This window comes from Pezoporus wallicus, unplaced genomic scaffold (assembly GCF_028554395.1).
Source record: "Pezoporus wallicus isolate ANWC-B61680 ecotype Strahan unplaced genomic scaffold, APGP_CSIRO_Pwel_v1 contig_9913, whole genome shotgun sequence".
Lineage (NCBI taxonomy): Eukaryota > Metazoa > Chordata > Aves > Psittaciformes > Psittacidae > Pezoporus > Pezoporus wallicus.
This window is the reverse complement of record NW_026640215.1, coordinates 479440-505904: the sequence shown is the minus strand read 5'-3', so window position 1 is coordinate 505904 and position 26465 is coordinate 479440. Positions and strand designations below refer to the sequence as shown.

At 54.4% G+C, this 26465-nt stretch overlaps 1 protein-coding gene and 1 long non-coding RNA gene across 6 annotated transcripts in view; one reads left to right on the top strand and one right to left on the bottom strand.

The window, feature by feature from the left end:
- Nucleotides 1–339: 339 nt before the first annotated feature.
- The window catches only part of ANK1 (ankyrin 1), a 52867-nt gene continuing 26741 nt past the window's right edge, over nucleotides 340–26465 (top strand). For 2 of the 5 annotated variants that reach the window (XM_057418101.1, XM_057418099.1), the window contains exon 1: nucleotides 341–1290. In XM_057418101.1, the coding sequence (XP_057274084.1) occupies nucleotides 1165–1290 (126 nt within the window). In that variant the 5' untranslated portion in view covers nucleotides 341–1164. Of the gene's footprint in view, nucleotides 1291–20572; nucleotides 20698–26465 lie in introns of those variants that run through there. The other 3 variants (XM_057418105.1, XM_057418102.1, XM_057418104.1) reach the window with 3 other exon arrangements.
- On the bottom strand, nucleotides 21377–24287 carry LOC130603967 (uncharacterized). The gene is made up of 2 exons (XR_008973330.1): nucleotides 24081–24287; nucleotides 21377–21621 (listed from the first exon to the last, which is right to left on the bottom strand). It is a non-coding gene; the product is annotated as an uncharacterized LOC130603967 (long non-coding RNA).

The following is a 26465-nucleotide window of genomic DNA, read 5'->3' as shown; positions in this document are numbered from 1 at the left end:
CACCAGCAAAGAGCCCACCCCGGTTTTACCCTGGTCCTCCCACACTAATGCCATGTACAGGAACCAAAGCTGCGCCTCCAGGCCTGACCCTGGCTGCCAGCATGGGACTGTTTGTGCTTTTGGAGGGCACAAAGGGGAGCGCACGGATGTGTGTGGCAAAGGGGTAGTGACTCCCAAGAAGCTTTGGCTGAAAGGACTTGGGCTCTGCTGCTGCCTGGATGGGCAGGAGCTGGTGGCTCTGGTTTACCTTGCTGGTGCTGCGTAGTCAGAGCAGCCTGAGCCCTTGGTTTCTGTCTCCCATTCACAGCCAAGATCCCTCCCCTCCCCTTGCTGCTCACTCAGTGGAGAGATGCGAGGAGGAAAGGATGCTGTTAAGCTGCACTTTGCTCCAGTACTTGGCACATCCTTTGCAATACCGGCTGTGTTCTGAGCAGAGATGCTGCCTGCCTCCGAGCCGATGCAGTGATTCTCGACTGCTCCCCTGGAAAGGAGCTGGAATCATAACCCAGGGAGTGAGCGACTGATGCGGCTGCTGCACAGAGAGTGACTGAGAGGAAGGGAATTGGAGAGACTGGAATATGTGCCTGCCTCAGCAGCACTGACTGCAGTGGCGAAGCCACTGACGGACAACATGCAGGTTACTGTTTATGCACGGCTACAGAGAACCCAGAAGTCAGGATGAAAGGCACCAGCCTCCTTTCTCATTGCTCCTCTATTGTCAACATGCATTAATTGCTGAGAGTTATTTTCCTCCCGGTGGCTGCCTGCCTGCATCTCTTCTCGTCCTGCAGGAAGAGACAGGGAGGGAGAGAAGAGCACAGCACCAGCCCGGTGTCCTGTCCCACAGGGGGGGATGCTGCAGGATGTGCCAGTGCAGTCAGGGGCTGCTGCAATGGAGCACAGAACCTCTGGAACAGCTGGATTTAGGATTACTAATGCTTTGTAAAGGTGTCCCAGACTCCATCTAGCAACTAGCTGGAGACATCGGCTGCCCTTTGGGGCTCTGCTGCCTGCTTCCTCTTTGCCTCTCATTCACTGGGCTCGCACTCATCTGGGTCGGCAGCGTTTGCGCTAAGGGAAGGGACTGCTTTTGGCCAGGAATCGGAGGGCTCTGCGTGCCGAGGTGCAGGTGTGACTCTGGAGGGACCCGCAGCCTGACCGGCCATGGCTCAAGCAGCGAAGCAGCTGAAGAAAATCAAAGACATTGAGGCTCAGGCTCTGCAGGAGCAGAAGGAGAAGGAAGATTCCCTCCGCAAGCGCAGGAACCGCTCTCGGGACCGCAAGAAAAAGGTCAGTGGCACTGGGGCGAGCAGCCCCGTACCCATCTGCCCGTGCCCACGGCAGCGAGCGCCGGTGGTGCCTATGGGGCTGGGGTGGAGGTGGCAGAGGGGCAGCTCGGTCCCTGTGCAGACCGATGTGCAGTCAGCTCGAGGAGCAGTTTGCTCAGCAGAGGACAACTTTTGGGGCCAGGAATGTGCTGTTTGCCCTGACAGCTTGAGGGGGTGGAGTGGGAAAAGGAAGGGAGCGAGGGGTTTGTCAAGGCAGCTGAAGAGCCTCATTCTGCCCAATAACAACATTGATCTCGAAGGTAAAGCTGCTGCTTCCAGCTCCATGCAGCTTCCCGGAGTTGCTCCGTGTCTGCAGAGCAAGGGGGCGAGAGCCCCTTACCCCTTTCTCTAATGCCTGCTCCATGCCCTGCTTGATCCCTGCCGGAGTCTGGGTGCAGGCACAGCGGGAGCAGAGCGCTGGCAGAGGCAGCTGTGTGTGAGCTGCTCCCTGCTTCAGGGCAGGCTGCATCCTGAGTGGGACACAAATCATCCCTCCCAGCACAGCCACACTCCGGGCTGGCAGCAGCTCGAGCAGGGGGGCAGGAGCAAGGAGAGGGGCTTTCCCCTCTGCTGACACCAACACGCTGGAGCCTTGGGTCTGTTCCTCTCTGGCAAGTCGGTGCCAGTGGTTTCTTGCCGCCAGGAGCAGGTTTGTTGCCGAGGGAGCCTTGCTACCCCTTAAACACCTCTTGACCTGAATGTTCTCCTGACAGCAAGGCCCAAGGCTGTATGTGCTATGCACCAGTACAGAGATGCATGAGGAGGGAGGTGACACCAAGGGTAAGCAAGGATATCCATGAGGGGAGGCACCGGTACAGGGATGTCTTAGTTGGGCTTCTCTGCCTATAGCAAAAGACTTGGAGACTCCCATGTCCGTCCCCCCCCGTGAGCAGGAGCCTCACAGCAGAGCTCTGCTGCTTGGAGCATCTCAATAGCTGGGTCCAGGGAAGAGTCGTGCTGAGATGCTGGGGACAGGCAGTGCTCAGCTTCCTGCCACAGTGCAAGTGGGCAAGTGCTGGGTCAGGCTGCTGGGGCTGGTCCTGGGCTCTGGAATTCCTGGATCTGGTTCATCCTTGTTTCTGGTGAAGGCTCTCCCCATGGTTCTTCGGGAGAGCCCTCCACTTCCCTTCTCCCCTCGCACCCCAAAGCACAGTGTCCGGGTGTCCTGTTGATGGTTTGGGGGACTTCTTCATGTGGAAGGTACCGGAGAGGGCACCTTCTCACCAGCTCCTTATGGGAGACCCAAGCTGCCAGGACACGCTGTGGTGCAGGCAAGGGAGCTGGAGAAGCATCACTCAATGCACCCAGAGGTGTCTGGTACCCTTTACAGCGATGACCCAGCTTTAGCAGGATCCTCTCTGGGATGGGGAGCATGGAGCAAGGTCTCCTTACAGGAATCACTGCAGGGCTCTGGTGCACTGAGGAGCTGATCTTCAGCTCTCCCTTTGCAAGTGGTGAACCAGGGCAGGGCGGGCAGAGCCCCTGGTTACCTCCTGCTCCTCTTGGGGCCAAAGCTGGGTGTGAGGATGTTTGCTTCTCTTAATGCCAGGGCAGCCAAGAAGGGGTGTGTGTCTGCAGGGGGACATCAGCGGACACGCTCAGGAGGCATGTGAAGCCTGCAGACAGATAGGAAGTTGAGTGTGGGGTCTCTCGGGTGCCCCACTCACATTGAATGCTGCCTTCTCCAATGGGAACTGCAAGGCTTGTCCCTGTAGGGCCCCTGTTACATGAAGTTGACCATCTCTTGTGTTGCCAAAGGGCTGTGGAGGGGGTCTGCGGTGAAGAACCACCAAACCTGGACAGTTTGCTGTTGGGTCCTGCCATCTCTCCCTATCCCCAAAGCTGAGTGGCTCCGGTGGTAGTGCTTTACTGTAGAAGTCTCCTTGGGGCCAGTCTGGAGGCCGTCCCAAGGTGTTGTAGTTTCTCATTCTGCTTTGCTGCAGCGGTTGGGGGGGGGGGTTTAACCCCTGTTAGCCTGTTAATGCCCTGCATGGGACCCACGTCATGGCGATGCAATAGGCTCTGGCACTGGCAATGGCCTGAGACCACAGTCTTGTCCCTGGGTCCTCGGGCTCCTCCACCCTGTTGTTGTCGTCTCTCTCGCTCCATACACAAATACAGGCTCTTTTGGGCAGAGGCTGTTGATTTGCTCTGTGTTTGGACACTGCAGCGTGTCAGTGTCTTGGTTTATGACTGAGCCCACCGTGCACCGCTGCAGCGCAAGGTGTTAGCAGGGATGTAACCTATGGGTTACATGTATGGGTTACAGCCAAGGAAGGGCTGGCATCGCAGCACGCACTGGAGGTGGCCAGAGGAAGGAGATGATTGCCCCAGAACAAGTTTCTTCTCAGTGCATGCAAGCTGATGTTATGTCTTGGGGCATGAGAGCTTTGTACCTGTCAGTGTTCCCAGGCTCTTTTGCTCCCATGAACTGCACGGTGGAATCCTGCAAGAACCCTGTGTCCTGTGGTACCTGGAGGCAGTGGGTGCTGTTATTTAATGCTGTGTTGCCCCAAACCCTTCTCCTTGGACCATTATTGTATTTATTGCTTCTTAGTTTCCACGACACTTTCCTGGCTTCTGTATCAAGTGCATGTAATGATTGACCTTGTACTGTCCATTTCCATGCTGTGTGCCTCTCATTTGTCCCTCAGCACAGGGACAGCCCAGGTTTATCACCTCCAGTATTCCCTGCCCCTAACCTCTGTAATTCAGATGGTTAGAGCCAGTGTTTCGTTTGAGAGGGGCTGCACAAGGATTTAAGGGGTGGGATCTTGTCACTCACCCTGTGACAAGTGCAGCCGCACTTGTGTTTTGGGCCGAGCTGCCCTTTAAACAGCCAGATATGTCCTAAAGACGTGTCCATGGGCTCTGCAGCGTGGCTGGAGGTTGCCTCCGTCTAAGGATGACACCAGGGAGCAAGCTTTCAATAGCTCCATCTGTTCCCACATTTAGTGCTGTGCTGAACTGGGAGGATTTATGAGGTCCAGCATAAGATGCCGGTAGATTTTCGGGGTGCTCTGTAGCCAGGGGTTAGGGAGAGCAGCCCCAGAACAAAGCAGGGTGTCAGTAGAACAATACAAGTTCACTGCCAGGAGGGAATTTGCCAAGCATCATCTAGGTTGGCTCCTTGCTCTTCCTGCCGCAGTAGCCTAGCTTGAAATCACTGCGTTTCACTTCAGTGGCCAGTTCCCAGGGGACCAGAACCACTCCAGTACAGCTGCTGGGCTGCATGGGGAGCCTCTGCTGTGGCTGCAGTGCCAGGCACGAGGTGACAGGTGGTAGCAAGAGCTGCTTTGGCTGCAGCTCTCTGGCCCTTATTTGCAGTTCTGGGAGGCAGCGATGGTCAGGAGCGCTTCCTTCCTTTCACAGCCGGTGTGCTGTGGTCAGGCTGCCTCAGGAGGCAGGAAGCCCTCACTTGGAAGGCACCCAGAGCACTTAAAGGTCCTGCCTTCTGCAGGGCGAGCGGGGAGCAGCATGAAACACTGTGAGTGTGATGCTTGGATGCAGTTTGTGAGGCAGGGCTGTGACTTGTTATGTGAGCACACCGTCACCGAGTCCTTTTTGAGCTGCCCGGGGATTGCTGTGGTTATTTACTAAAGGTAGAAAGTGGACCAAATCCTTTTCCAGGAATTCTGGAAGCATCAGCGCTTGTTCCAAAGGGCTCTAAATGTCTAACCCCCACATGGGGCCCTCGGTACTTGGCTTCCCTTTGTTTGCATCTACAAGCAGAGTGCAGCTGTACCAAAGTACCCCAGGACAGGTCGTGGTGCCTGGGGTGCAACCTGACCAGCTTAGACTGAGACTACTGACAAAAAGCAAGTTAAGACCTTCATGGCAATCTTTCTTCCTATTGAAATATACTTCTTGTGGTACCAAATTCAGCCAAACAGCCAGTGAAACCTGAAGAGGGGCAGAGACCTTCATCTGAGGAGTACAAAGAGGCAGATCCCCCTCTGCTGGCATGTGGAATTCATGGAGCAGGAGGCTGGAACCTCTAACCCATCTGTGACGAGCCTGCTATGTGGTAAATAGGAGAAACAGCACTTCAGTAACAGCAGCAATGCCAATAATGTCCAAAGAGCTCCTCGAGTGCTCATACGAGTGCAGTCTGTGCAGCATAACCGTGGCTGCTGGGTTAAATAACAGCCTCATCAAAAGCTCAGAAGGAAATTCCTATGATAATGCTATCAATGTTTAAATGATAAATTAACAGCGTGAAAGATGTGATGCTCTCAGTGTACTGCGAGGATGTAGGTTTTGCCTGGGCATCTGATAGGATAGAATAGAACAGAGTAGAAGACAAAGCTGCCTGAACTTACCACTTTTCTTCTTCTTTTTGTGGGGGTTAATGAGGAGCAAACTGCTTTGCTCTGCCCACTTCTCTCTAGTTTCTTTTGCAAGTGTCCAAGGCAAGTCTTTCTCTATGGATTTGTGAGCATCTCACCCAGTGCAGTCTGGAATGGTAAAAGAAAATGATTCCTGATAAGAAACTCCCTGAATAAGGCTCCTTGCCTTTTTCCAGCCACCCTAATTTTCCATTCCCTATAAAGAGCACCCAGACCAGTGTGGGGTTTGGGACCCCCCACGGTACAGGCTGGCACCGTGCTTGGTGCAGCACTGCTTCTGGACACTGCAGCAAGGAATCTTGTAGCGCACATTGATCTGCACTGAACTGCACCCCAGCAGGAGAGGGAACAGGGAGACAGGGAATGTGTGCAAGAGGGCTTGGGATAGGTGGGAATGAGAGAGAGAGATGCTTCTCTTTGGCAGGAGCTGTGGTGGAGAAAGCTCTTCCACCAGCTGGAATGACATGGTGGGAAAGGGCGAAGGAAGCACAGAGGATTCAATGTGATCCAAGCATGGGTAAGGAACACATGTGAGGATAGGCAGCTGACATGGGCTGTGGGAAGAGACTCCAAGCTGCAGCGTGTACTTTGGATCCCAGATGGGCAGCTCTGAGGAGCCTGAGGTGATGTGAAGGATGCTTTTCGCATGAAGGAAGATGTGCGTGCTCAGGAAGCAAAGGGAATGTGGGAGCTGGAACCAGTCAAGTCGCATTTGGACCAACAGCCACAAGCTCAGCCAGGCAGAGGAGGGACCACAGATGATTCCATAGCAGGACAATGGAACAGTCACATAGGGTGACCACGCTTGTGCTTGTTGTGTGACAAGCAGAAGAGCTCGCTCGCCTGCTGTTTGCTGTGTCAGGGTGGGACTGAAGTCCAAGCTTGGGATCTCTGAGGTGGAAAATCCAGGCACCTCTGTCGGAATTATGCAATCAGCACAAGAGAAACTGGGGTGAGAAATCGCTGCTGGAGCGTGGCCAAGGAGCCACTGGGGCTATTCCCTCTGCTTGCTGCCATCCTTTCCAAGGGCTGCCACACAGCAGGAGCCGTCAGCTTGCACTGGATGTAGTGGGGCTGCAGAGAAGGGAGTGATGGACAGGAGGAGAGGGAAGGGTTTCAGCAGCCCTGGGCTGCAGAGCATCCCCAGGATAACCCGACTCCTGAGCACCATTGTGCTCTCCTTCCCTGGATGTCAGGCCTGGTACCATTACTGGATTGGGGTACCCGTATTTCTGCATTCAGTGGCTGTATGTGCTGAGGATGTGACGTGGCCTTCATCCACCCAGGGCTTCACTGGCTGCTGGGTATCTAACCTGCAGGCTGGAGCTCGTCAGCACAATACAGGACCATGCCACTGCACAGTCTCAGAGCTGCTTTGTCCCTTCCTGTGCCTGTAACTTCTGCTGTCCCCCAGTGCAAGTTTTGTCAGCCCCATCGGCCCGAACTCCTCCTGCATCCCCTTGTGTTGCAAGAGCAGTGACTGTGCAGACACCTTCCCCGAGGAGCCGACCAGCTCGTGGTGCAGCACGTCATCGAGGGAGGCACCTTCATGAGGACACCGGATGCTCCAGCACCTCTTTGCTTGGCGTGTCTGGACTCCGGGGCTCTGCAAAGGAATTGGTACCCGGAACGTGATGCTGCTCTGCAGTGACAGGGAGAAGGGGCGTGGGATATCAGGAAAGCCAAAGACTTTGGGACTCAAGGAAGCCCCTAGGTTTTAACTGGAGGGCCAGCATAGGCAGAAAATTGCACCGTGTGACTAGGACTAGGCTCAGTTGTTAGCTATCTGCCTGCTGTGTGGGCTTTCAATGGGGTTTTTGGATTGAAGGGGTTTTCTGGTTAAACCTTCCTGTGGGCTGCGTGCGTGCTGGGTCCAGAGCAGCAGCTTCGCTGCTGCAAGTGTCCACGGCGTGCAGCTGGGAAGGCGTTTTCTCCACATAGCTGCTATCAAACTGGGGTGAAGCACGAGCTCCACCAGAGGCCATGCGGTGCACAGAGAGACGGAGGACTCGCACCCCACCTCTGCCCAGCGCGCCCCATGGAACGGCTTTGTGTGACTCCAAGGTAGCCGTGACCCTCCCAGCTCTGCCAAGGTTGTTGGGAAGCAAGTCCCATGAGGACGTGGGGAGCATTACATCAGCTGCCTGCGCTGTAAAGAGACTCAGACCTCTGATTCATAGGAGCTCAATAAATATTTAGCTCTTGCTTTCGGCTGGGTCGGGAAGCACAGGGGCTGTGTGTGACGATGCTTCCTCTGAGGCTGCCTGACCTGCCGCTGGAGTGCTGTTCCGATGGGAATGCTGTCAGGATGGGAGCCAGCATCACGCTGTGCTGTACTGCTCTGCCGTCTGAGGCTTTTTTTCTCACAGCCCACTAAGGTTTCCGCTCCATCTCTCTCTGTCTGGTACTGAATCAGCAGGAAGAAGAGGCTGTCTCAAACTTACCTTCGACTAAACTCTGTCCCATTATCTCGCTGCTGCTCACAATCACCCTCTAGCATGATTCTATTAGGTTGCAATGCAGCATGCACCCGTTGAAGCGGGAGCATCTGTGCTCTTCACAGTGCTGGCGTTAATGGCATCTTTGTCTGCAGGAAGGAAAATGGCAATGCAGAGGTTACCCTGCTCAAAGGTCCTTCCCGGTGGGGAGGTTGCAGGAGTTTCTGGCTAAGCAGTTTGGTTTGTTGCAATGGGCACAGACCAGGACCTCTCTCAAACGGCCCCACTGGAAAAATCAGAACATGTATATGGTAGCAGTTCCTCTCTGTCAGAGATTCATAGTTAGGACTGGGAAGAACTCATCTACCTCAACCCTGCCTGCCTTGCCCTTCGCAGGATGCGGTGCCACGAGAGCTTCGTCCCTAATGCGACCTAATACATAACGCACCACGTTTGACTTGGGAAGTGCATCCCTTTCCCGGTCAGCAGTTGTCCACAAGCACTAACGTCACTTGTAAGTGAGGAACAGCTTGTACAGCGCTCAGGGAGCGAGGCATTTTGGAGGCTGTGCCCGTGTCCTTCCCTGACATTTCCAGGCAGGAGGGAAACGCAGCGCTGTGCTGGGAGGGGGAGCGGCTGGAGCATGAGCAGAATACAGCATCTGGATGGGAGGGATGTCAGGTCAGAGCAGCCCCTGCTGCTGCTGCTGCTGCTGCTGCTGCTGGTGCAGGAGGAGGCACCGGGGGGAGGCTGGTGCCATTCTGCACTGCTGCTCTGCAGGCTCTTTAATTATTCAGGTACTAATAGCATCCCGATGAGCCCGGTGAGCCCATCGCTTGACGGTGTACGGGAAATGACGGGAGCCACGTTTGGAGCCTTGTAGCACTCAGGAATCTGCTTCGGGAGCAAGCTCTTTAGCCTGGTCCCTTGGCAGTGGGGACTCTTGCTGTGCACAGGCAGCGAGCCCTATAGAGCAAGACCTTCAGGAGGAGAAGCAGCGCCCTTTGCGGAGGTCCTGTGTGTGACAGCCTGTGGGGCTGGGGTAGGAGCTGCCTGCAGGGTGCTGCAGCTGAGGTGCAGCAAGCCCGATCCGAGCTCAAAGGAAAGCAGCTTCACAGAGGGCTAAAATTAGAAGTTTAGTCTGAATTATGCTAATTTGTTTTAATTGTCTGAAGTGTGTCAAGGTTCTTCAGAAACGTACCCTCTCCGCGCCGGTCCGCAAAGGTGCAGCATCACCGGGGGCGTGAGGGAAGGGATGGGTCAAGGATTGCAGAGATTTCTGGGTTCCCTGCCCTACTTATATCTCCCGAGCGGTCCCCACCTCCTGCTCGCAAGATGCCATGAGGGTAGCTGCTGAAAACGTTAGCCTCGGGTTGGACAGACCCAAGATGAGCTGGGGGCAGCCTCCTGGTGCAGTTCCTGGCACCTTCCCTCTACCAGAGCACTGCTCAGCAGGGCAGAGCCGTCCCCACGTTTCCCTTTCAGCCGAGCTATGTCGTGTTTGGAGCCACCACCCTGCAAACAGCAGCAAACCCCAAGCTCCCTTCCCCTGGGCGAACCATATCTTGCCGGCTGGGTGAAGCCGAGCAGGGGCTGCAGATGTAGGGCTCTGTGTGAAACCGATGGCTTCGAAACCTTGCGGCCTCAGTGAGTAAAGCTACGGCAGGAACAAAGCGGCAGGTATCCACCGGAGCGCCTCGGGAGGCGGAGGGGGGGAACGCAGCAGCAGGAGAGCATTTAGGAAACAGATGAGGTTTCTATATAGATATATATAGTGTTTGTGTGTGTGTGCCCAGGTCGCTGGGAAGGCTCCTGGTTAAGCACAAAGTACTGCAGCAAGGCAACGAGCACAAATGAAGGCTCTGGTTCTTTACTGTGCTGTTGTGACAGCGCTTTTTAGGGCTTGTAGGGTGCATTCGTGTGCGTACGTTGGACCTTTTAAGTGGGGAATGCAGGGAACAGCGCAGAAACCCTTTGCAGGGTATAAACTGTGTTAGGTTTTTAACTGATGTGATGGTCTCTGCAAAGGAATGGTAACTATTTCCACCTTTGTACGTTGTCATTTGTCCAGAAAACTTCCAGATACTCAGCAGGAAATGCATAGAGCACTCAGAGTCCATTTAGTGCTGTCAGGATGCCATGCCTGGAATGGGGAGCACTGTATTTCTCCCAGGACTTGCTGATTGCAGCACAAAGCAAAGAGTAAGATAAATGCAATGAGAATGTGCTGCTTTGGTGGGTGAGACAGGCAGGTGTGGGGTGAGCTGAGGACACGTCAGCTTTAACAGTGTCATTCCCGGCTTGCACAGAGCATCCCTGAGCGCAGGGAAGATGCTGCCCCTTGGCTTGGGTATCCCATGAGCACTGCACTGGTATCTGATGCCAACCATGGGCAGCCAAGGCGCTGACTGCTCCATCTAGGTCTTGTTCCAATGCTGCCCCCATGGCATCTGGTGCTTTCATGCACCTCGAGGCAGCGCAGATGCCTGGCATCCTAATGAACTGATGGGATGTCCTCTGAGGGCCTGTCATCTGTTTAAGGCACATATTGGGGAAGAGAAGAGGGTTGTGTCTGTGCTGGCACCTCTCAGGGACTGAGCTGCCTGCTCCGATGGACTGACCCAGCCTGTGGTCCCACACACAGGGGCTCGGAGCCTTGCCTTGGGCGAGGGTTTTGGGACATGCTGTTCTAGGCTTTCAAAGCATTTGACCCTCCCATCTCCAGACACGCTGCTGTTGGACTCTGTCTTCTCAGCTTGATTTCCTTCCACTGGCCCCAGCTGCAGGCACTGCCTTTCAGGCCCAAGAGCTGTGTCCTAGCATGGCATGCATCACTGCTCACGTTAACTGAGGAGCACAGGCCAGCTTCTTCCATAACCCAGCGTTTCAGCTGTCGTTTGCAGGTTAGCTGTTGTGAATGGCACTCAGAGACCTTGGAATCTCTTGTGCAAAGCTGAAGGCACACCTCATCAAGCTCCTCTTGTCTGCAGCCTTCTGGTGGTGAGGTTCTTGAGGTGAGGCTGTCGTGCTGCTTCCTAGACTGTGCCTTGGCTGGGCTGCAGGAGGGTCTATCCTGGGCTCTCTGACTGTGAAGAAAGAGATGCTTTGGACGGACATTGAACATGAATGGCTTTGCCCTTAGAGCCATAGAGCCCGTTTCACCTCATTGTCCTCTATAATCATTTAAACCCAAAGTTAAGCTGGTGTTATCAGCATGTGGAAGCACTCAGAACCCACCAGCCTCTTTAAGACCTCATATGAGTTGGCTGGGAGAGGCAAAACCTTAACAGCAACATATCAAACCTGTGAAAACATCCCAACACAAGGCAAATTCTTACCCTTCTAAGTTGCCCCTCTGCTTGCAAGTGTCACACAAGCCTTAGTGATGGAGCAGAGAAAGGGCTGCTTTGGGCTGTACCTTGTCTCTGCTGGATAACATCTGTCAGAGCTTTAGGCAGGGATGAGATGCCAACCAAGCTCTTTCTCCCGTTCATCTAAATGGGAGGGGAGAGAGTAAAAGGGGGATGCCTTTGGTTTACCCGGGGCTCATATGTACTCTGTTGATGACCGAAGTGTGAGCTTTCCTTGTGTGCTGTAATCATGCACACCTTTGCTAGGCTCTTACTTTGCTGTTTGAAGCAATAATATTGGACTGCAATGTTTTTCCATGGATTTGCTTATAGGAGTAAATGGTATGTTCTTAAATAAAATGCTAACTTCAACAAGCCGGTGTCCTTGACTTGTGGATCTCTGCGTGGAGTTTCTCTTGGCTTGGGGTGTTGGGGCTCCTTTTCTTCCTTTCCTTCCTTCCTTTTCCCTCTCCAGTCATCCTGTGGCGGATGAACGTTCACAAGCTGGCAGTGGGCATGGGGAGCACCGTGTGGGCTGGTGCTGTGCTAGAGAGCTCTCAGAAAGGGAAAACTTACCTACTTGGCTCTTGTTGGGGGACTTGCTTTCACTGCAGTGGGGAGTGTTACGATGCTGCTTCCCATCTGTAATGCTGAAACAGAAGTTTTATCTGTGGGCCATTCTCTTTGGCACGGGGCTGTTTCAGCTCGAGGAGATGCCTGCAGGCTGTAATTTCCGAAGCTTTTCCATTCTTCAGCTCTTTTCCTGGCAGCATCATCTCAGCTCGCAGTGACAGGAGGTTTGGTCCAGCACAGATTGCTCAGTGGAGCATGCATAGCACGGACGTGCCACCGCACTGATGCGGAACAACGCGCTCCTGTTAAAGAGCAAGAGGCTGGTCCACGAGCTCACCCCTTCCTGTGAGCACTGGGGAGACGTTTCCTCTCAAGCCCTGCTGTCAGATGGCTGCGGAGCTGAGGTTGCAGTAAGAGGAGCTGCAGTATCACAGGACAGAAGTATAAGGTATCTGCTGCCCATCAGTCCTGCATCAGCAAAACTCCTTCTCAGAACTTGTGAGCTCATCCCTTGCCAATGGTGAGCTATGCCTCTCGGATGTGCCAGAGGAGTTGTCTAAGGCCAGGCAGCAGCTCACTGAGGCACGGACAACATCACTCGGTACCCACCTGAAACGTCGAGGCACTTTGGGGAAATTGCAGATATTTGGGCATCTTTCACCCATCCGCTCTGCTTTAAAGTCATGCTTTTTGATGCTGTGTTTCACTTGGCTCTGCTGGCTTTTCCGTGGCCTTCCCCATTCCCCATTCACTGCCCTATGGCCAGCGCTCTGGTGGGGCTCAGCTCCCGGTACTTGATGCTGGCACTGGTAACTTGGAGTAACAGCATCCTTATTTTTGAATCAGTGGGAGGTTTTGGGGGGGGATTTTTTATTAATAACCCAAATTACCCCTTGAAACAGCAACTTGTCTGATGTTAAATATTAAACTCCACTAAGTGGGTGAACCGGAGCTCGGGAACAGCAGTATGCTGGTAATGACTTGCTATGGCAGGAGACGGTAGCGATGCCTGCCAGCACGCATTAATCCTTGCTCCTTGGAGAGATCTTCCAGGGCAGTCAGGTGCTCCTCCGCCGCTCCCCAGCTCCGGAATGGCATTTTGCATGCTTTGAACGGATCAGCACATCAAAGGCTGGCGCATCCTCGCTCTGGCGTTGCCATGGCAGCGCCAGCGGAGAGGATTTGGATGCTTCTGGGATGGGATTGTGCTGCTGGGTGTGCTGGGACAGAGCAGGGCTGCACCCCATCCATGCCATGACGGACATGAGTGCGTCCAGTGGGTCTCCTGCTCTGTAACAGGGTGGTCTGCCCCAGTTTAGGGCTGCTGTGATGCAGACCTCTGCATCTGAACTGCTCACCTCAGCTCGCTCTAGTCTGGAAGAGAAGGAGGGAGTCCTTCCCATGCTGCACCGCATGTGGAAGTAGGTCAGCTGAATTGTACCCTTAGAAATGCTTGTTTCTCTCCACTGCTTCTCAAGGGAGCCGAGACAGCAAGCCCCGCTTCAAGCATTGACTCTGTAGGTGCCTGACGCTGTTAGGATGGCTGCCTCCGGTGCCTCTGCTGTGCCCTGCACATGCTGGGTGCAGTGGATTTCCAGGGGTGAGCACAGAGCTTTAAGCCCTGTGAAAAGCTGACTGTGTTGAAGTGCTCGCAGCTCTGGCCTGTGCCTGCAGGACAGAGGCGTTGGGGTGCACATCAGAGGCGCAGGAAGGCAGGCAGGAGGACTGCTGCTAACAGGAGTGGAGCAAAGACCATGGAAGCGATCCTAATCCATTCCATTTTCTCCTCCTGCATTTGCCCTGGAGTAACTCGGAGCTGATTTCTCTGCCAGGCTGCAGGAGACCTGTGGGAGCACAAAACCTCATTGTTCTGTAGCATGGATTCATAGGAGCACATGGGGGTTCTCCGCTGCTGCCTGGGTGCTGACTTGCCAGTGCCTATTCCCTAAACTCTGCCTGGTCCTGCTCTGCAATGCAGAACTGGATGCTGGACTGAGAGCAAGAGCTGTCATCCACTGCTGACATGCACAAGTTTTCCAGCTTTTAGCTCAGGGTAAGCTGATCCAGGAACCATTATTCACTGGTCCTATTTTTGCTTCCTCTCCCTTCCACCTGGGCTTTAGTTCCCTGTCTCTAAAATCACAGAACCATGGAATCACAGAATGGTTGGGGTTGGAAGGAGCCTTCAACGATCACCCAGGGATTGCTGGGGCATCTTTCACTCGATGGGGTTGCTCTAAGCCCCGTCCAACCTGACTTTCAACTCTTCCAGTGATGGGGCATCCACAGCTCCTCTGGGCAAAATGGGGCAGCTGAATATGTTCAGTCTGTGCTGCCCTACTGGCTCGGGAGCGGATTGAAACGTGAGAGTGAGTGATGTCCTCCCTCACCACCCTCCTGTCTTCATTTACAGCTTGATTTACGTGTCTTACGGTATCCCAAAAAGCATTGTGAAGGTGCTGCCAATACATCAGGGCTGGTTCATGGCTGCCACATTGCATAGTTGGTGCCTGTGCCTGTGCTGGAGTGATGCTGACCACTGGCAGCTTTGTCCTGCTGGGACATTGCACCCCATTGCAGAGCTCAGATCCCATTCCCCAGAGGAGGATTCCTCAGGCTGTGAAGAGCAGGAGGCAGTGAAAACGGATTAGTTTCTTATACACAGGGACATAAAGGAGTCGATCTCCTTCCACTCCAGAACAACAGTGAGGCTCCCGTTAGCTCTGCTGGGTCAGTGGAGCTCTACCCTGACTCCTACTCTGCAGAATTTCTCACTTCCCAAAGTAGTGGATGAGTATTTCTGGGCCTCTGCTTCTCTCATCCAGAGGCATCTTATGTAATTGAATCAGACCTTCGGAGAAGCGATGAAATCATCCCAACTGCTGATGGGTGCGAGCAGGGCTGTGGGCACGCAGCGATGTGCACGTCTTTTGTGAATCATTCATTAATTACCCTTAAATGGAGCTCCTGGGTTTCAAGTGGCTTTTCTGCAGCCGAGCAGCTTCAGAGCATCGCAGGAAGTGGAGAAGGGTGCAGGCTGTTGTGCTGTGAGCAGGATGCACAGGCCTGGGCTCTTGTTCTTGCTGTAATGCTCTGATCAGGTTGTCCAGGAAGGCCAAGGATGCTCAGTAAGTGAATCAATGGTACCTGGAAAAGCTAACCGTGGGGAAAAGCTGCCTGGAGTCATCAGAACATGGATGGATACGCATCCAAGAAAGCATTTGGCTCCTTTGCTTGCTCAGCAGGGGGATGAACAAAGGTGCAGGCTGCCAAGCTCTTAGATGCCCGCACAGAATTGGGCTCTGGGAAGGAGCAGGGACGTGTGGTTGCACTCCAGACCTCAGGGCATTGACTTTCAGTTCAGAAGGCTCGGATTAAGCTCTTCAGGAAGAGCAAGGACAGCAGGATTGAGAGGCTGGTGCCTTGCCCACTGAGACAGCGCTGACACTGCAAGGTGTGCAGTCAGGAGCTGTATGGGGATGAGCATGGGCATTTCTCTGCTGCTTTCATTTGCAGCCTCCTGTGGTGGTTTAAAACATGGCCTTGAGCTCGGATAGTTCCATATAAAGGGTTTCAATTACAGTAAAAGCCCAACGTTTTTCCACCTTCATCCCTCTCAAAAGTCTCATTAAGTTGGGCTTCATTCTGTACCAGTATTAATTGCCTCTGGGCAAAAGCAACCCCGCGCACGGCACATGCTTCTGCTAAGTAGTAAAACATCACCAGAGCGCTGGAAGGAATGTCATGGGAAATGGGGATCCTGTCCCCATTGTAGGGGCCAAAACAACATCTGCAGCCTTTATTTTCTGTGTCTGTTGCTGTGGAGGGCCTGTCCTTGGGGCTCTCTCTTCCACAAGCAGCATCCAGCCCTTATTGCTGCTCAGGGCCCAATTTCCCCTCCTTGAAACTCTTTTCCCTGCCACCACCCCAGAGCAATGCAAGAGATGCAGTGTGGAGACTTCCCATGACTTGTTTTCCTTTGGTTTTGCTTGACCCTGTGCGCACAGATCCCTGCTGAGCTGCTGCACTGCCACTGGTGTTGCTTACAAATAGCTGGGCTTAGAATTCCACCAAGTTCCTTGGTGATGCTCCTCATCCTGTTTATCCCGCCAAGCTGTGCACCAGCTCGGTCCAGAGGGAAAAGCGGAACGAATCCCAGCCAAGTGTGGTGTGAGCAGTGATTGGGATTCGTTTCCTTCTAGCTGCAAACCTGTTATTGATACTGAGCCCCAGGAAAACATCAAATCACAGGCGTGCAGCTCATTTCTTGCTGTGAATACTAAACCAGAGCCTGCCTCCTCTCCTCTCCGAGCTCCACGCGGAGCTCTGGGGACCTGGCAGGTGCAGGGTTGCATACCTGGAAGATGAAGCCTTTTCTTGCTGGTTTAAGCCCAGAAGATGAACACATTCAGACACAGGTTTACACAAATGTTTCCTAAGTTCTTCTCCAACTGCCCGTGCTAACACACCTAAGCAAGAAGATCTTGGTGCAGATCACAGCATCCAGGTCGGCTGCAGACCTCAGGGGCCAGGTGACTGCTGAGAATAAAGGTACAATGAAAGCGTGGGGTGAGATCTGAGTTCCTGGCTCTCCTGCTCGATGCTCAGCAGCAGAGCAGGATTCCTTTCCAAGAGGAGCAGTGCATCCTGCCAGTGGGGACTGTGCTTTCATCTGCTCTCGCAGGCGGTCAGTCTGCACTGCCTCCAGGCACGCACTGCAGCCAAGTGCTGGGTATCTCTCCATCCTGAGATCCCCAAATAGACAGAACACTCACGCACCTTAGTACAGCTGTAGTCTTGTGATTACAGCAGGACCAGTGGATCCAATAGGATCAATAGCCGGGGTGCATTAGCTGCAGCCTGATAAGGGTCTTATTACGTCTTGCAGATCGGTATGTACCTGAGTGAAAGCAGAAATCTGCATCAGAAGCAGTAATTAAGAAGTGATTTGCCCTTGGCCCATACTGTGGGCATAAAGCCAAAGCCTGAGTTCCCAGAACTGGGATTGTTCAGATCCAGGCTGAGTTACGTGATGTTTTTTGCTCTCAGATCTCTAACAGGGAGGAAAACCAGTGCATGCTAATCCTGTGGGTGAGATGTCTGCTGGATTGCTGAACACCACCTCGGCAGGTATCTTATTTGCAGCCAGGATAACTCAGGACTAGGCCGTAGCATGAACGATGGGCCACGAATATCCCTTTCCTTTGGGAGTTCTGCAACTCTTTCATGTCTTCACCCTGTGAGTGTGACTTCCTGAGGTTTTGTGCCTGAATGAGCATAAACAAGACAAATCAGTGTGCTGAAACTTCAATTGCATTGCATGGCTTACCCAAGTGATGAGCAAACCCCTAAAGACTCATGTATAAGACACCAGAGAGGCTTGTGCTATGAAGCGGTGTGCCCAGTGTGTGTGCAGGGAGGGGCAAAGGGCTTCCTAAAGGTCCCGATTTGGGGAGAGAAAGCGAAGGCTGGGAGCTCTGTGCATGGCAAACCTTTGTTCCCCTCCCACCACAGAGCCTGGCACTGCTCCTCCGCTATAGAAAGCCGAAGAGCAGGCGTCCGTGCGGACCTTTCGCATGCTTCCTGTGTTGCCCGTGGCCGATGATTCCAGCTCTTTGGAAGCTGCGGGATTTGCCATCTGAGAGGTGAGGCACCGGCAGCTCCAGTGGGCTGCCTGTGGAGTGATGGAGCCCTGTGCCAGGAGTGGCACTGGAAAGCAGGGCTCAGAGGAGCAGCAGTGTCTGAGCACTGCGGAGCATCGCTCTCGGTTATTTATGCCCGCATCACTGCTGCTCTCTCCGAGCAGGAGGAAGCAGCCTGCCAGCCCCAGCAGCGCTGTTTCTCTGAGCACCTTCTGTTACCCATGGCTGGGCAGCAGTGGCACGATCGCCAAGGGTTTCAATTATTCCGTTCTGTTGCTGACACAGCTTGAAACCTGCGCTCACATTCCGAAGGGAACAGCTTGGTGAGCAGAACCGGGGAGCCTGGCAGCCCCCCTGGGGCCTCAGGAGGTCTCGAGACAGGAACACAGGGAGAGATTTGTCCTCTCTAAGCAGAAAGGGGGCATGCTGGAGTGATGTGAAGCCGTCACATAGCATTTAGGGTGCAGCGAGTGCCCAATGGAGCTGTTCTCCTTCAGTGGCATCAGCCCCGTGCGCATCCTGGCATCATAGCTCAAACTGCACATCATTCCCTGAGCAAAATACATCGAAGCCCGCTGTTAAAGTTACTCTTCTCCGAGTTAACGTGTTTGAGGTTCTCTGCCGCATACACTGCCCATTCCCTTAAATGAAAGGAAAAGAACAGCTGAGGATAGGCCAGCAGAAGCCAGCAAAGTGGGAGATCACTTCTCCAGTTACATGGAAGATAACAACGCAGAGGAAGGAGCCTTGCATTCCTCCACAGCTACATCATAGGGCAGTTGAGCTGCTCCAAAGGTCAGAGGCAAGCTGTGTATCCTGAACAACCAAACCTCTGTAGCTGGAGGAGAAGTTTCCTTTAGAGACCTCTTCCTTTGAAATCCCTGACAGCTTCTCTCCTCCCCATTGACTTTGCCTGCAGTTGCTGCTGGGATTCAATGTCTTCATCTCAGGTGTAAACCTGGGATGCACCAAGGGACGCCGAGTCTCATCCCAGGAGCCCTCTCAGGACAGCAGGGGGAGAAATGGCTCTTCCTGTGGGTATCAGATAATGCAGCATCCAGGGAACAGCACTTAATACCGGAACCCTGGCTTGCAAAGTGCCCTGAAGCCCACAGGGGAGCACAAGGGCCTTCGTGGGAGCTGACAGCCGTTATTTGCTGTAAATCTCAGCTGCTGTTTCTTAGAGAGCATTCCTATGGTGTCTGTTGTGAATCAGTTCCCTCTGCGGTTTAACTCTGTGTTAGCTTTTGTGGGTGCAACACGTTGATCTGCACAGTCTTGGAGGCCTTTAAGGGGATGTCCGTATGGATGTCACTAAGGAGAGGACACGGTGTAAGATCTTAGGGACTGAGCAACCCAACCCGTATCAGTTCAGGGTCTGGAAACAGGTAAGTGTTGAGGACCTGCCTGAGACCATCTGAGGTGTTTTCACGGAGAGATTGAGAGCTATTTGTTCATTGGAGCTGTATTGGTGTCTGCCAGGCTCTGATTTCTCAGACAGCGCTGTTCCCATACGGTTGGGTTCTCCAGAGCTGCAAGCTGTGTCCGAGGTGGTCCTGTTGGGCCTAACAGGCAAGACAAAGGTGACAAAGCACCAGTAAAGCCCTGCTCGAGGGAAGGGTTCAGATGGATCTCATCAACAAGGGACAGCAACCAGAGTGGCAAAGACGCTCCTGAAGTCAGGCACTTCTCATTCCTTACGGCTGCAGAAAGGCTCTGCCTTAGGGGCAACGGAGACTTGAGGGACCTGGGGGTATCGCTGCCCACCACGTGGCCTGGAGGCATGTGCCAAAACAGCCTGTGTGCCATGGTGGTGCCTGCAGTAACCACAGCTGCTTCCTCCTCCCTCCTCAGCCAGGCTGTGAGGGAATCCCAAGCTTCGTGTCCCCTCCTGTGCCACTCATGGGGAGCCTTCCAGTGGGACGCTGCTCTGTAGGAATTCCCTAGGGACACGCAGCTGGCAGAGCTGTTTTCCCTCCCTCTGGAGTGCCACAAGCTGTGTTTATGCTGCCCAGCCCTTTCCCAGTACGATCACCTTACTGGGATGAAGTTCCTTGTCCTTCCTGCACCCGCAGTCCCAAAGGGGCCGGGTGGATGGTAGCTGGCAATAGGAACCAAGCCATGCTCCCGGCACCCCCAGTGCTCCCATTGCCAGGGTGTCCCCGGTCCAGTGTCCGCATCCAAGGGTTCTCTGCCCCGCACGGTGTCACCCCCAGCACAGGAGCGGGTGGGACGGGAGCGGTCTCCAGCAGGTCTGTTCCTGGGGACAACTGGTGTGACTGCCTTGCGTGTCTTTCAGAGAGGGCATGCACCAGCCACTGTGGACCCCTTGCCTTCTTGCTGCAAGCAAGGATCTCCTGAAGGGATGCTGGAGCAGGAGTCTGCTGTGCAGGTAGAAGGGGGGAAAGGGGCGCGTTCATTGTATTGCAGTGGGCTCCGGGCCCTACAGAGGACCTGGAGCTGGCTGTCACTTAGACCTCATTCGCTACTTCTGTTCCATCTCCGTGTCCTTCATTTGGGACTATGCCCGAGCCAAGCTCTGCAGAGACCGGTGACCACCGCGGGGTCTTCTGGCCCAGCCTGCTTCGTGCGGCACAAACCACGACGTGGCTCTGCCCTCGGAGCTGCTCCCCTGTGGTTTGCATTGGTTCGTGTGGCTGCAGGCTCCCCTTCCCCTGCGCTGTTCGAGGAGCAGGGCTCACCTTATGGGCTCCTTGTTTACAGCTCATGGGCATGTTTATGAAGCGTGCTTCAGGCATGAGCCTCCCTCAGCACCCGTGGGCAGCCCCCAAGCCCCTGCCGTGGGATGTGTAATCTCCAGACTCCAGACAGGACCCCCCCACGGGGCCAGCGGGTGCGTGTGAAGGGTGATAGGGCAGAGTCCTGCTGCTGATAAAACCCCTCCGCTCGGGCTGCTTGCACTCGGTTTGGCTGCAGCGTTCGGTGTGCGAGGCTCATCGCAGTGCCCAGGCTAGGCTGACCCTCCTGCAGCGATGCCATGCCTGCATTACCTGAGGGTGAGTACTTGGGCACGGTGAGGGACTTGGGAGGGGGGGGGAGAGGAATCAGGTCAGTTCTCAGGGTCTTGGTCTGCACACAGGAGTTGTCCTGGCCGGTAACATGGACTGCAGGCTGCTCCAGAGAAAACGGCCCTTGTGCCCAAAAGATTGCAGCTAAATGGATCAGAAACGGCAGGAAGGGCTTGCTGCCCTTCTGAGGTTGCTGGGAGCTTGCCTAAGGTGATGCTGGGAGGCAGTGGCAGAGCCTGGCATTGAGGCTACACCCCCCCTGGTGCTGTACCTGCCTCATCCTTCTCACCAGTGCTTTGCTGAGGTGCCCCCAAGTGCGGGTTCTTTGCGCTGCTGTAATGGTAAATGCTGATTCTCATGTTCCCATCGTTGCTGTTTCACCCAGCGAAGCTCTGGACGGGCTCACGGGATGACATCCCTTTGCTCTCCAAGGAGCCCATGCTCCCCAGGCAGAGCTGTACAGCCAGGCCTGTGCTATAGGTGCTTCCCTGGCAGTGCTTTCGTCCCTGCATGGCTTCTGGAGGCTGCACCCCAAGCACTGGCCAGGCCAGCCTGGCCGCAGTGCATCTCTTGCAGCCATGGCACGGCGATGCTCACAGCATGCAGCTCTGAGTGCGTGTGGATGAGCCCTGCAGGAGCAGAGGTAGGGACAGTGACTCAGAGCAGACTGCAGAAGTAAGGAGCAGGTTATAAGCATCACTAGGAAAGCAAAGGCAGGTTTTGCATGAGGCACTGGTGCAGACCCCAGTGGCATGGGCTGGACTCCAGGGCATCTCCTGAGTGCCCATTGCCCAGGGCAGGCTGGAAGCTGGTGTGTGAGGTGTGCCCCAGTCCATGGCCTGCACCGGGCAGGTCAGAGCACGTCTCTGCTTTTCCCCTTGCACTGGCACCTGCTAGAGCTCTCCTGACTGCCTGGTGTCCATACAGGTCATAGAATCATAGAATCATTATCGTTGGAAAGGCCCTTAAGATCATCCAGTTCCAACCCCCTGCCACGGGCAGGGACACCTCACACTAAACCATCTCACCCAAGGCCTCGTCCAACCTGGTCTTGAACACTGCCAGGGATGGAGCATTCACAACCTCCCTGGGCAACCCATTCCAGTGCCTCAGCACCCTAACAGTGAAGAATTTCCTCCTTAGATCCAATCTAAACTTCCCCTGCTTAAGTTTGAACCCATCACCCCTTGTCCTATCACTACAGTCTAATGAAGAGTCCCTCCCCAGCATCCCTATAGTCATAGGATGTCATGGTCCGAGGGGAGGAAGAGCATTAGGGAAGCAGGAGACAGCAAGCAGTTACAATGCTGCTGCATCTCTCCCAGCAGCTGTAATCCTTGTTATGGTGGAGTGCCTGAGCAAGAGCGCTGCTGTATTGTCTTCAGTCGCAGTCTGTGTGTTTTCTGGTAAGGTAAAAATAGCTTTTCTTTTTCAGGATCTGCAGAGAGCAGAGGCTCCTGCTCACATCAAAGCAGAGTGACAGCTTTCCCCTGGATGCGCACGGTCCCAGCTGGCAGGAGCTCTCTTAATTCTTGCCCTGCTTTGGCTCTGTGTGGAAGGAACTCTGTCCTGGGCTCCAGGTCCCTGCCTGGACCCTGTTCCTCTCTCCACTCACCGCTGCTGGACCCAGCACTGCGCTGCATCGGGGAAGTGATGGTCTGCGAATGGCAGGACAAGATCTTAGTGCTGCTACTTAGAGAACTCCTTAGCAGCAGTTGGGAGCTTCCACAGAGGTGGAGGCTGTAACACCTTATCAGAAGGATCAGTCTGCTGCACAGGGGCAGCTCCCAAGCCCTTGCTGAGCACCGATTAAGCTGTTTCTGGTATCCCCCCCTCACAGACCTGAACCCATTCCAGGTCCAGCAGCCAGGCAAGGGGACCAGGGAGGGGGGAAGGAAGGAGCCAAAGGGCTGCACAATGTCTGTGTCTGAATGTGGTCGGCAGGGATGGAGCTAACCCTGAGCTGCACAGTCCAGAGCTACCTCTCCTGTTCAGTGCTCAAAATGGGCTTTCCAGAGGTAGTCACTCGTGGTTATATAAAGGAGGAGGACTGAGCCTGATGCAGGGGCTGGTCTGAAAGCCTGCCCCTCTTCAGTGCTTTCAAACTGACAAGTTTCCTTCCTTCCTTTTGCTTTGGGACTTCTTTACCAGTTGTGCCGAGTTCCCTTCCAGCTCTAACAGCCCCTTGCTGCTGGAATGAGAGCAGATCCTTCATTTCCTGCATGCTCCCAAGATGCTTGGGCTCCCCCTTGCATTCTGGTCTGGGATCTCTGCAGGGCACAAAAGCCATCAGCCTCTGGTACATGGCCTGGGGCTATTGTGGGATCTCCGCTCAGCAGACAGGAGCATGGACACAGGGCTCAGGCTGGTGCATGGAATTAGAGCAAAGCCAATGCCTTGCAGAAATGACCTCTTGTGTCTTGACTTCTCCTCGGTCCTATTAAGATACGCCAACCTGCCCTAAACCGTGTGGGCAGAGGCAAGGATGCTTGGAGAGCAGAACTTGGGCATATGGGTTTATCTGCCTTCAGTGCTGGGGGCAGGGATGAGGATGATGGGAGAATAGAATCCGGGCGTATGGATTTATCCTTTTATCTGATGGATTTTTCCCAGTGCTTTTGCTTTTCCCTTCCCTCTGGGTTTGCAGCCTGTGCCTGGTGGCCTCTGCTCTGCGCTTCGCTGCCTGCCTGCCTGAGGCTTTGCTGCTGTGGGCTCTCTGGAGATGCTCTCTGAATGCTGCCTGTGCCACTTGGAAGGCAGAAACCTGCAGGAGGTTTTGTTTGCAGCACGGAGAGTGTCAGGTTCCTCTGAATACAGAAAGGGAAGTTCCTGTAAGGCAGACAGTGCGACTGCGGCTTCTGAGCATCCCGAGGTGAATCTCCAGCTCTGTTTTCCTGACCTTCCCTGATGGTCTTAGGCAGACCTTAGGTGCCATCTTTGACTGCTCTTAATCTCTGCAGCTGCTTTATTGTGTTTTCAGGACTGCCACATCCTTCTCATCTGACGAGAAAGGATCCAGGTTATCACCTGCAGACGCAGCACTTGATGTCTGTAAGGCAGGGAGGTCCAAATGAGCTCCGGCTCCAGAGGAATCCCTCGGTTGGGAAAGGAAACCCCTACACTGCTGTAAGGTTTTGCTGTCTCAAGGGTGAGGATCATGCCCATTACTGGACACAAGCCCACATAAGCCAAGAAATGTCAAAGCAAACATCAGGGGCTGTTGCAGGGGCTCTTGTTCTACCTCCCCAGCCAGCAGCACTGACCTTAGATGCCAGCACCCTGGCACTAGCGACTGGAAGTGCCCGGCTGACCTCTTAGGTGTGAGCTGGACCTTTCCCCACACCTTCTAGGTAGGATACCCATAGCAAAACCTGGCTTTGGGGCCAGGGTTCACGTTGGCATCTCGCTGCTGGTCCTGGGGCTCTTTGGTTGTTGGGGTGACGGCGTGCTGGCCAGCCTGCTGGGTGTTGCCTTGCTGGAAAGGCTCTGGGGAGAGATTGTGGCCCTCCTGTTGCTGTTTCTGTGCTGATCACAACAGTTTGCACATCCCAGTTTGCAAGACGCCTCGGCTGACTTTGCTCCTCGTATGCAGGGTGGCACGTGTGGCTCTCGATAAGGGGCTTTGGAGCAGCAGACAGATGCCTACAGCGCGCAGAGCAGGCTCCTTGCTGGAAGGAGCACACGGCTTCCAAAGAACACAAAAGGGAAGATGCAGAGCTGTCATTCATGGCCCAACTCATGAGACAGCAAGGAGCCTGTGTAGCGGAGTGATTGCTTTCCACACCTTTGCAACCATAGGAAGCTTTTCACTCAGCAAAGCCTGCTGTTCCTCACTGACAATGCTTTCCAGTAGCTAGGCCTGGAAGAAACAAAACTGAATGAGTGCCCGGGCTGGCTGCCTGCCCCAAGGATGGCTGCATGGGCTGGGTCTGCATCCTTCTGCCTCTGCCATGCAGGGGCTAAGGCAAAGCTGCCACACAGGTCCATGCAGAGCAGACCAGGCTTCCCAGCCAGCAGGTCGCACAGCCATGGGGCAGGGAGCATCTTGCTCCCCAAGGCACGGGAAGTGATTTGTTATTTGGAAGTCTGCATTGGTGTAAGAGCAGCCATTTTCCGCAGTGAGACCAGAGACTCTAAAGGTAGAGACCAGGGAAGAGGAAAGGCAGGGGCTGCGTGATGGAACTGGGGATAGAGACTCTGCATGGTTCAGTTGCAAGGCAGCTCTGGCTGTGGGATACCTTTGGGTAGAGAGTGAAGAAAATACAGGCATTTAAAACCCTCACAGTGACTGCATCTCCCCCATTCTTCCCTCTCTGTAAGAAGTCCTTGCATCTCTTCCAGTTGAGCAGGGAATGGTTTTGACATCAGAGCACTGCTTCTGCAGGCAGTGAGCAGGTCTGGTGGGTACCAGCAGCCTCTGAGCAGGTATGCTGCCCGTCTCCTGCCTTGGTGCTGTGTGGTGGTGGTGTGGCATGGGTCAGAGACCTCTTGGCAAGGGCACCCAGGCCCTTTCTTTTGGCACCTTTGGTCCTGCCCAGAGCAGGAGCTGAGGAGCTGTGTGTGAAGGGGTCCCACCTCCTCTCGAGCTCCTCAGCAAGAAGCCAGCTCAGCCCTTCCTCGTGCCGGGTGCTGTATGGGAAGGAGTTGCAGTCCCTGCTCAGGCTGCCTCATTGCTCCTGCAGACAGAAGGGATAAGCAGGCAGATAGGGTGCAGAGGCCAGCGCAGCAGGATGCACACGTGCCTTCCAGCAGCGTGGCTGCTCGCTTCCTGCCTTTGTGACCCAGAAAACACCGTGACACCAGCACAAGTCCCCAGACCCTTTTTTGCCCTTGGGATTCAGCCCCTTGCAGCACGTTCAGAGCGGGCTCCACACAAGCAGGCGATGCACAGACCCCCCCCTTGCCCTTATCAGCGCTGTGCAGATGGAGCCCGTCCCCAGTGGGAGCCAGAGCCAGGCGCTGCCACAAGAGATTAGAGCCCAGCCAGCAGACAGAGCGGGATTACTGAACCTGTGATGCAGCCCTTGAAATCCAGCCTGAGCCTTTGCTTTGGCACCGCTTCCCCTTTGCTCATTGCCTCAGCCACCGATACGATGCCATGGGCTTGGTCAGGTCCAGGCTTCTCATGCTGGGGAAGGCGTTAGGACACTGGTGCAGCAGCAGGAATGCTTTGCAGGGCAAGGCTGTGAGCAGGGCAAGGCTCTTCGAGTCCTGTTCCTACCTGTGAATAGGAGCAGAGGAGCCGCTCGTCAGGGCCAGGAGAGGGAAAGGGGAAAAGGTAGCAGGCAAAGGGAGGCTTTTCCTGAGGGAAAGGGAAGGGAAAGAGGACCGAAGCACAGCCCGGAGTGCTGTGCTGTGGCTTTCAGCTTAGAAGGTCTTGTAGCACTTGTAATAACCAGATCTGAGGTGTCTTCCTTAGGGAATTGCTGGCAGCAGCCTCCTGACACTTCACATCTTGAATGTCTGAAGCCTGTGTATAAGGGTAAGCTGCCATATAAGAGTGCAAGAAGTACATGGCAAGTGAGGCAGCTCCTTTTTCCCCCTGGAATAGCTCCTTTGGCTAGGAAGGCAAAGGGGAATGGGAAGAACTACTACAAACTCCAAAGGAAGGAGAACCAGCAGAGGCAGCCTGCGCATCTGGAAGCAGTGGCTGTGTATCCTGAGGCACATGGATATACTGGGAGGTGCATATACCATGCCCATGCTGCACTTGGTGCTTATTAGCGGATGGTAACTGCAACGTGTGCGTGCTTGTG